The 10,652-nt window shown below is 41.0% G+C and overlaps 1 protein-coding gene across 1 annotated transcript in view; it reads left to right on the forward strand.

Annotated features, from left to right (window-relative positions):
• Positions 1-10,623, forward strand: part of strap (serine/threonine kinase receptor associated protein) — a 19,117-nt gene extending 8,494 nt beyond the window's left edge. Inside the window, exons 6-9 of the mRNA XM_079294210.1 lie at positions 150-287; positions 7,478-7,614; positions 7,855-8,004; positions 9,935-10,623. Of these exons, the coding sequence (XP_079150336.1) occupies positions 150-287; positions 7,478-7,614; positions 7,855-8,004; positions 9,935-9,996 (487 nt within the window). The 3' untranslated portion in view covers positions 9,997-10,623. The remainder of the gene's footprint in view (positions 1-149; positions 288-7,477; positions 7,615-7,854; positions 8,005-9,934) is intronic.
• The last annotated feature ends 29 nt before the right edge of the window (positions 10,624-10,652 follow it).

Here is a 10,652-nt window from a genome sequence, read left to right on the forward strand (position 1 = left end):
TTTGCTGATGAGAAAGGGTAATAAATATCACAATACTGGTAATATCGTATCGTGGGGCTTCTTGTGAATCCCACCCTGCTAACCTCTCTGACAGTGAACGCATCAGAGACCCTCTGGATGTTATTGTGTGTGTGTGTGTGTCTCTCCAGGCTGTGGGACAGGAGCTCCATGGAGCAGGTGAACACGCTGACGTTCGACGCGGCGGTGAGCAGCATGGAGTATGTGGCTGATGGAGAGATTCTTGTGATCACATATGGAAGGACTGTGGCTTTCTACAACGCTCTGAGGTGAGCTGTGAGGCCACCGCCCCAATATGTGCACACTAATGGGAACAGCATTGTAATCTGGCATGTGAATAGTGTCTGAATATATTCCTGAGGTCCATATGAGAACCGTTGGCTCTGTAACCTGTCAGCCATGACAGCCAAGCACCGTGAGCTGAACCAACAGAACCACGCTCGGCACTGGGCTGCTGCTTTAAAGCATTTGTTCGCATCACTGTGTTGAAAGAGATGGGGACAGTTCTCCAGTGTCTCCTGAGAAGACATTTAGGATTCAATAGAGCTTCTTTCCCACTGGACAAGAACCACTAACACCACTAACATCTGGCTTGTGTCTGCAGTGGGACGAGAGCCAATCAGCAGTCCTTCAGTGACCACTGAGTACAGGTCACAGGTATTTACTGGCTGCTGATGCTATGGGACGCGTGTTGAAGGGAAAATATAAATAAAATAAAAAGATTTGGACAATTATTCTAGTTTATTGAGGTACAGAAAATGAAATGGACATGCTCCACCAGACCCCAGTCATCTTCACTGGCTCAACAATCACCAGCTGTGGTTTGACAGTTTGAAACAAAGCCACCGTGACGGTGTCAGTGTTTACGAACGGGAACACAGTCCCATGGTTAACAACCTGCACAAACATGCTGATTCTGGTGGAAAAAATTAATTTACTTGATAACTAGCCTTGCAAGATGAAGTACAGTTAACACCAGCCAACAACTTAACTAAACTTCCAGCCAAGAATATGAGTGTGTCCACAGTGCGTTTGATTTCTCGTACAGCATTTAGGAGAAGGGTGAGTTTCAGTGCTCCTCCTCCAGCAGCTCTGCTCCTGCTCTGCTCTCCTCCTCCTCCAGCAGCTCTCTGCTGGAGGAGGAGGACCGAAGAGAAGAACGGGGGTGTTGCTCAGTAACATGTACTGTGCGATCTAACACACGCACTCTTTTAGAGCTTTTCTAAACTATGGTCAGATAATTGTTGGAATGCTGTTAAGCATTCCAACTATTGTTATCCTGTTTCTTTATTCAACTTCTATTTCTTCCGTCGCACTGCTTCTCCTCCTTCATTTTTTAAGCTACAGAAACCGTTCAACTATTAAAATGTTCAGCTCTTTCACCAGAGGTCTGCTATGACGTTTTATGTTTCTAACCTTTAAACTTTTTGAATTATTAAGCTTTTCATTTTTTCAATAGGATCTCTATGGAGAATATTTTCAAATGGCTTCAGGCACACAGGTGTTCGCGTTTGAGCCAATTAGTGATGTTGATAAACACACAGACTCACAGACACACGCGCACATACACTCCTCTCTCTCTGTGTCTCTCATACAGTCATTCAGGTCTTAGGGATCTTTAGAGGTCTTTCCCCCCTCCTCCAACCCCCCCCCCCCTCCACACACACACACACCCACCCCGTTTTAAAATAAAAGCCGCACACACATGATTTGTTGCAGCTGTTACGTGTTGCATCTCGTCCAATCAGACATGAGTATTCTGATAAGTTTCCTGATTCGAGTGACATTTACACACACCGCGACACAAGAGGGAGAGACGAGGAAAGACATGGCAGAGCAGGACAATAGTCATGTAAGCTGTAAAAGATAAAACATCGGACAATCTCCAAATGAGAAAGTTTGCCAGAGATATCAGAGCCTCTCTCTCGCTCGCTCTCTCTGCCTCTCTCTCTCACAAATTCTTTCTTCTCTCTCTCTCTCTCTCTCTCTCTCTCTCACAAATTCTTTCTTCTCTCTCTCTCTCTCTCTCTCTCTCTCACAAATTCTTTCTTCTCTCTCTCTCTCACAAATTCTTTCTTCTCTCTCTCTCTCTCTCTCTCTCTCACAAATTCTTTCTTCTCTCTCTCTCACAAATTCTTTCTTCTCTCTCTCTCTCTGTCACTAATTCTTTCTTCTCTCTCTCTCTCCGTGTCTGTCTCTCTCTCATACAGTCATTTAGGTCTTAGAGACTTTTAGAGGACCCCCCCCCCACACACACATACACACACACGCCATTTTAAAATAAAAGCCCCACAGAATGAATCCTAACTGAAATGCTTGCTCTCCCCCTCCCTCCCCCACCCAGTCCCACCCTTTCAAAATAAAAGCCTCATGGATTAACTGTATTTAAACGTTTCGCTCAAAATTAGGCTTTTTTGTTGAAATAATGAATGGTCTTACTAATACTGCGATAACTACTACTACTACTGCTAATATTTCTAGTATTACCACTACTACTACAACTTTTGCTGTTGCTACTATTACTAGTGCTATTACTGCTACCATCAATATTATTACTACCACTACTGCTATTACTACCACTACTACTATTACTTATATTACAACTGCTATTCATGCAACTACCAGTACTAATACTGCTACAGCTATCAGTACGACTGCTACTAGTACTACTACTACTGCTACTTCAAATACTGCCATTACTTTTACGACCACTACTACCACTACTGTTATATTAAATACTACGACCACTACTACAGCTATTACTACTGATACTAGGCTACTACTTCTTCTAAATACTAATACTTCTTCTAAATACTAATACTTCTACTACTAATGATACTTCTACTACGACTTCTACTACTACGCTTACAAATATCACTACTGCTACTACTTATTCTAATGCTACTAATACTTCTACTCCTAATAATACTTCTACTTCAACTACAACTACTATTACTACAAATGTCACTACTTCTGAAATTTGTTTAAGCTACAGAAATTGTTCAAATATCAAAATGTTCAGCTCTTTCAGGAGAGGGGTGCTTTAATTTCAGCTTTCAGCATTCCAACGCATTTTCAGCAGGAAATGCTTTTTCTAGTTCTTTCTTCTCTCTCTCTCTCTCTCTCTCTCACTCATTCTTTCTTCTCGCTCTCTCTCTCTCATTCTTTCCTCTCGCTCTCTCTCTCTCACTCATTCTTTCCTCTCTCTCTCTCTCTCTCTCACTAATTCTTTCTTCTCACTCACTCACTCACTCACTCATTCTTTCTTCTCTCTCTCTCTCTCACTCATTCTTTCTTCTCACTCACTCACTCACTCACTCATTCTTTCTTCTCTCTCTCTCACTCATTCTTTCTTCTCTCTCTCTCTCACTCATTCTTTCTTCTCTCTCTCTCACTCATTCTTTCTTCTCTCTCTCTCTCTCACTCATTCTTTCTTCTCTCTCTCTCTCTCACTCATTCTTTCTTCTCTCTCTCTCTCTCACTCATTCTTTCTTCTCTCTCTCTCTCACTCATTCTTTCTTCTCTCTCTCTCTCACTCATTCTTTCTTCTCTCTCTCGCTCACTCATTCTTTCTTCTCTCTCTCTCTCACTCATTCTTTCTTCTCTCTCTCTCTCACTCATTCTTTCTTCTCTCTCTCTCTCTCTCACTCATTCTTTCTTCTCTCTTTCTCACTCATTCTTTCTTCTCTCTCTCTCACTCATTCTTTCTTCTCTCTCTCTCACTCATTCTTTCTTCTCTCTCTCTCACTCATTCTTTCTTCTCTCTCACTCATTCTCTCTCTCTCTCTCTCACTCATTCTTTCTTCTATCTCTCTCACTCATTCTTTCTTCTCGCTCTCTCTCACTCACTCATTCTTTCTTCTCTCTCTCTCTCTCTCTCTCTCACTCACTCATTCTTCTCTCGCTCTCTCTCTCTCTCTCTCTCTCTCACTCACTCATTCTTCTCTCGCTCTCTCTCACTCACTCACTTACTCACTCACTCATTCTTTCTTCTCGCTCTCTCTCACTCTCTCTTTCTTTCTTCTCGCTCTCTCTCTCTCTTTCTTTCTTCTCGCTCTCTCTCTCACTCATTCTTTCTTCTCTCTCTCTCTCTCTCTGTTTGTGTTTATCTAACAGAAACCATTCAACTATCAAAATCGTCAGCTCTTTCACCAGAGGGGTGCTATGACTTTTTATATTTCTAACCTTTAAACTTTTTGAATTATTAAGCTTTTTATTTTTTCAATAGGATCTCTATGGAGAATATTTTCAAATGGCTTCAGGCACACAGGTGTTCGCGATTAAGCCAATTAGTGATGTTGATAAACACACAGACTCACAGACACACGTGCACATACACTCCTCTCCCTCTCTCTCTCTGTGTCTCTCATACAGTCTTTCAGGTCTTAGTGATCTTTAGAGGTCTTTCCCCCCTCCTCCACCCCCCCCCCCACACACACGCCATTTTAAAATAAAAGCCCCACAGAATGAATCCTAACTGAAATGCTTGTGATGAGCCTGTCATTTAATAACCGGTTTGTGTTGATCTAACATTATGATTCTGTCTCCTCTCCCCTTCTCCCCCCCACCCCACACCCCATTTCAAAATAAAAGCCCCAGAGAGTGAATTCTAACTGAACTGTTTGTGATGAAGCCTGTCATTTAATAACCTCTGTTTATGTGTCAAACATTATGATTATGTCTCCTCTCCCCCTCCCTCCCCCACCCAGCCCCACCCTTTCAAAATAAAAGCCCCATGGATTAACTGTATGTAAACATTAAGCTCAAAATTCGGCTTTTTTGTTGAAATAATGAATGCTCTTACTAATACTGCGACAACTACTACTGCTGCTAATATTTCTAGTATTACTACGACTACTGCTGCTACTACTTCTACTACAACTTTTGCTGTTGCTACTATTACTAGTGCTATTACTGCTACCATCAATATTATCACTACCACTACTGCTATTACTACCACTACGACGATTACTTATACTACAACTGCTACTACTGCTATTCATGCTACTACCAGTACTAATACTACGACAGCTATTAGTACGACTGCTACTAGTACTACTACTACTGCAATTCAAATACTGCCATTACTTTTACTACTACTACTGTTATATTAAATACTATGACCACTACTACAGCTATTACTACTGATACTAGACTACTACTTCTTCTAAATACCAATACTTCTTCTTAATACTAATACTTCTACTACTAATGATACTTCTACTACAACTACGACTTATACTACTACTATTACAAATATCACTACTGCTACGACTACTACATATTCTAATGCTACTAATACTTCTACTACTAATAATACTTCTACTTCAAATACAACTTCTACTACTATTACTACAAATATCACTACTTCTGAAATTTGTTTAAGCTACAGAAATTGTTCAAATATCAAAATGTTCAGCTCTTTCAGGAGAAGGGTGCTTTGACTTTTCATATTTGTAATCTTTAAACTTTTTGAATTAAGCTTTTTGCAATTTTCTTTTGAATGGGATGTCTATGGAGAAAATCTTAAAAATCCTGTTATACTTCAACTTTCAAAGCCTTCTTCTTCCTCATACTTTCAGCTACAGACACCATAGTTAGACATTTCAACTAGGTTTTTCAGCAGTGCAGTTTAAATGCTTTCGAGCTTCAACATTTTTCAAACGGATAGTCTCCCATTTCTTAATTTTCAGCAATTTTTTCACAATTAATTTCAGCTTTCAGCATTCCAACGCATTTTCAGCAGAAAATGCTTTTTCTAGTTCCTCTATTTCTTCCGTCCCCCGTTTCGTCGCAACGCTTCTTCATTTTTTAAGCTACAGAAACCGTTCAACTATCAAAATGTTCAGCTCCTTCAGTCTTCATGTCTCCTATGACTTTTTCTATTTCTAACCTTTAAACTTTTTGAATTATTAAGCTTTTAGCAACTTTTTTTTGAATGGGATCTCTATGGAGAATATTTACAAATCCTCTTAAACTTCTTCAACTTTCAAATCCTTCAACTTCCTCATACTTTCAGCTACAGACACCATTTCAACTTTAAAATGTTGCCGCGTAATTCAGCTTTCCGGTATCTTTTAAACTTTTTGAACTGCAGCAATTTAACTTTTATGATTTTTCAGCCCTTTTCTGACTTTATAATGAGTGTGTATTGGGCAGCTTAGAGTGCGTGATGTCACCGCTAGAGTGAAGAGCAGCTTGAAATTCTTGTGAAAAAAACATTTGTGTTTTGCCACTGTGTCCACAATCTTAGTCTTAGGGATCTTTAGAGGTCAAAAATAAAATTCAAAATAAAATCCCCAGAGAGTAAATTCTAACTGAAATGCTTGTGATGAAGCCTGTCATTTAATAACCTCTGTTTATGTGTGTCAAACATGATGATTATGTCTCCTCTCCCCCTCCTTCCCCCACCCAGCCCCACCCTTTCAAAATAAAAGCCTCATGGATTAACTCTATTTAAACGTTTAGCTCAAAATTAGGCTTTTTTGTTGAAATAATGAATGCTCTTACTAATACTGCGACAACTACTACTACTGCTAATATTTCTAGTGTTACTACTACTACTGCTAATTCAACTTTTGCTGTTGCTACTATTACTACTACTGCTGCTGCTATTACTGCTACCATAAATATGATTACTACCACTACTGCTATTACTACCACTACCATGACTATTATTACTTATACCACAACTGCTAATACTGCTATTCCTGCTACTACCAGTACTAATACTACTACAGCTATTAGTACGACTGCTACTAGTACTACTACTACTGCTACTTCAAAAACTGACTTTACTATTACTACTACTACTACTACTTATTATACTACTACTACTGTTATATTAAATACTACGACCACTACTACAGCTATTACTACGACTACTGATACTACTACTTCTACTACTTCTTCTAATTACTAATACTTAGACTACAACTTCTACTACTACTGCTACTACAAATATCACTACTGCTACAGCTAGTACTTATTCAAATGCTTCTAATACTTGTACTGCTAATAATACTTCTACTACTACTACATATACAACAAATATCACTACCGCTGGAATTCTTTTAAGCTACAGAAACCGTTCGAATATCAAAATGTTCAGCTCTTTCAGGAGAGGGGTGATATGACTTCATATTTGTAATCTTTCAACTTTTTTAATTATTAAGCTTTTTTGCAATTTTTAAAAAATTGGATATCTATTTTCAGCAATGTTTTTTAGATTCATTTCAGCATTCCAACGCATTTTCAGCAGGAAATGCATTTTCTAGTTAGCTTTACTGCCAATTCTGTTTGACGTTGCAGTCCAGTGGACTGAGGACTGGAGTAACCCTCCATCTGTGCGTGCCTCTGACTGGGTTGACAAAGATATTGCTGTCTGTTGCAGACATGTAGCATCTCCACCATGACATCAAATATGTAGAACATTAGAATGATTCTGACTGTATTCCAGCCTGGACCTCATCAAGGCAGTGGAGGCCCCGGCTCCCATCAACTCCGCCTCCCTCCACCCAGACAAAGACTTCTTTGTTGCCGGTGGAGAGGACTTCAAGCTCTACAAATTTGACTACAGCACCAAGGAAGAGCTGGGTGAGAGAAGCCTTTTCCTCTAGGTTCATGTAATGACTCGTCTGAAAGGTTGATGGTAGTTTATTGTGGATGATTTGAAAAACACATTGATCAAAAGCCAGATTCTTTAAAAGTTTTAAATTGAATTCTGTGACTGAAAAATGTCCAATGAATGTATTTTATGGGCTAGAACTTTGAAGAACAGGATGTCTAAATGTGGAGCAGTTCCCTCATGTCCACCCATGTCCCTCCTGTCTGCAGAGTCCTACAAAGGTCACTTTGGTCCGGTGCACTGTGTTCGCTTCAGTCCGGATGGGGAGCTGTATGCCAGCGGCTCTGAGGACGGCACGCTCCGACTGTGGCAGACTGCTGTGGGGAAAACCTACGGCCTGTGGAAGTGTGTCCTTCCTGGTAACGCACTCATTTCTACAGTCAGATCTAGAACCAGCTCTATGGCATGGAGCCGCTAAGCCCGCCCCTTCAGGTGGCCCACTGTGGGACCTTTCATCAGAAGACATGCGTACGCTGGTCAACGGCAAATACGTTTCTGATTCTGTTTGAATTGTGTCATGATTTACACACAATGATCTTCGTCAATTTAAAAGGTCAGAAAGTCAAGAAAGTCGTTATCTGTTGTAAGACTGAGGTATAAGACTGAAAATACGCAAGTAGAGCGAGTAGACACCCAAAAGTATCTGACTCTCCTCTCCATGCGAGCTCTCCTCTCTAACGCCCATGTTACACTGAGAGAGATGTAGTTCACTGACTGCTTTGAATCACAACTTAATGATACTACAACAGATATATGACAAACAGGTGTGATTCATGGCTCAATTCAATCGGGATCAAAAATCATATTTGTCTCTCACTGTTCGAGATGTTATTCTGAAATAAGGTCCCATAGGGGACACCGGAGGAGGGTTCGACTCCAGGCCTCTCTATTCAGCACATCTGTTCTCTTCAGCAAACGCTGACCACCAGTGCTCAATGCTAGATTCAGTGTGAACGTGTTGGCTTCAAAAACAGAGCACCTGTATCGACCACCACATCTGGGAATACAAACTCAAGTTATTTCCACGAGAAGTTAGAATGTCAGTGTCTCCTTACGTCTGTCATGGGAGCTGTTTTAATACGTTAATAATACCTTTTATAGTGGGGTAACTGACCAGAGACAGATTTAAAAAGGAGTACAAATGGAAGCGGCAGTGATGCTCATTTCCCATAATGCAACTCATGACTGCTTGTCTGTTGGTTAGTATAGAAGACTGTTCTAACAAACTGGACTGAACACGGTGTAGGGCTGGGCGGTATGACCAAAAATCCATGTCACGGTATTTTTTAAGCCTCTACCGGTTTCACGGTATATCACAGTATTTTTTTCCGCCTTAATGCAGTGGTGGGCCGTGCATTTTATACCTGCTGTCCTGCAGATGAAATACCACCTTATAGCGCCACAGCTTCTGTTCGTTTTTAAGGCTGTAACTATGTATGAGTCGTTTGAATAACGCTCGAGCATTTAGAAAATGCAAAAGCCTAAATTCAGGAAAATATAATGTTCTCAGATGGTCTGGCTGTGGGATCCACCGTCATTCCTTAATGACACGCCTCGACCCAAAGAGAGTATCAGGATTTTACTTTACACAACTTGACCGTTGAATGTACTGCTCTGCAGTGTCTTTCCTCGTCTCAGTCTCCTCTGTCATGGTGTCTGGTACATCTTACTCTGGTCAGAATGTCCATATTTGATTGGCTGAGCTGCATCACGTGATGTGATTCACTACCCATCATCCTCTGCTGGCTGTTAAGTTTTGTTTCACGCATTCATTAATTAACGCCGTAAACTAACACAAGAACGGCCGGTCAACCGGCGGTGAACAGCTGTTTGTGTGGCGTGTCTTCCGTCACTTCCTGTTTCCTTCACCTCCGGTTTGCATGCTTTACCCAGCATGCAGTTCGGCGGAGAGATTTTATAAATATACAATTATTAGTGCTACAAATTGTTATGCTGTTATGCTGCTCAATGTGTTGACTACATGTTCCACAGCCCATGTATTCTGTATGTGCGTCTGCTTAATAGACATCTCTTGAGTTTCTGCAGTTGCAACCTTGTTGGTGAACACCTGTATGCGAGCTCCACTTCCTCTGCCCTAGTGTGGATTTAACGCTAGACTTTAAAGCATCTGCTGGGAAATCTGACTGAAAAATGTGATTCTGTCATTAGCAGCTAATTCAGGCTGCTTTGCTTGTTTCCTACATCAGTAGCTTTGTGTAGCAGCTATATTTTGCCATATCCAGTATCGGTACGATCCTCTCATTGTTCTTGTGTTGCCTTACTCCTCAGAGGACCTGGGGGCAGAGAACTCTGAGCAGCTGTACACTACGCCCCCTGAGATCAAAGCATGAGGAGAACACAGTGCTGATCGGAAATAGGATGAGAAGAGGAAAGAACGACGGAAAGGAAACGAGCGGAGGGGTGTTCCAGCGTTCTATCTGGCCCCAGCAAGGAGCAGAGTCCAGACCATCTCCATCCATCTGAACTGATGTGGATATTATGACTGCCCTGTCTGTCATAGACTAACCCATCGCACACTTACACACGGCTCCCACTGATTTTAAGCAGTCATGTGGACAGTATGGGCTGCAGAGTGGAGCAGTAGAGCTGCGAGTGTCGCCTCTCGGCTGCCTGCTTTCCCTCTGATTAGCTCACTTCTGTCTGTGTGCTTTAACTTGTTTTAACGTCCCTAAAGCCTTGAACACAACCCCTCGATCAGCTGTTGCTAAGATCGTTTTGGGTTTCAAAATTATGGTATTAAAAGAGCTGGACCGAGGCTTTTTTTCAGTTTATAGTGACAAGAATACTATATGTTTGTGCTAAAGTAATGCGCTTTAATTTCTTCAAAATCATTGCTTTGAGTATCAGCTGCTTTTGTAATGTTACTGGTTGAGTATACGAAGCAAGTGTTCAAATTAAAGAAAATATTGTTTTGTGACAAAGCAGAAAGGGAATAAATGCTGCTGGGTTTTTTTCTCCGTTTTGGTTTCTGTCCTTAGTTTAGTTC

This window comes from Melanostigma gelatinosum (genome assembly GCF_949748355.1).
Source record: "Melanostigma gelatinosum genome assembly, chromosome: 22".
Lineage (NCBI taxonomy): Eukaryota > Metazoa > Chordata > Actinopteri > Perciformes > Zoarcidae > Melanostigma > Melanostigma gelatinosum.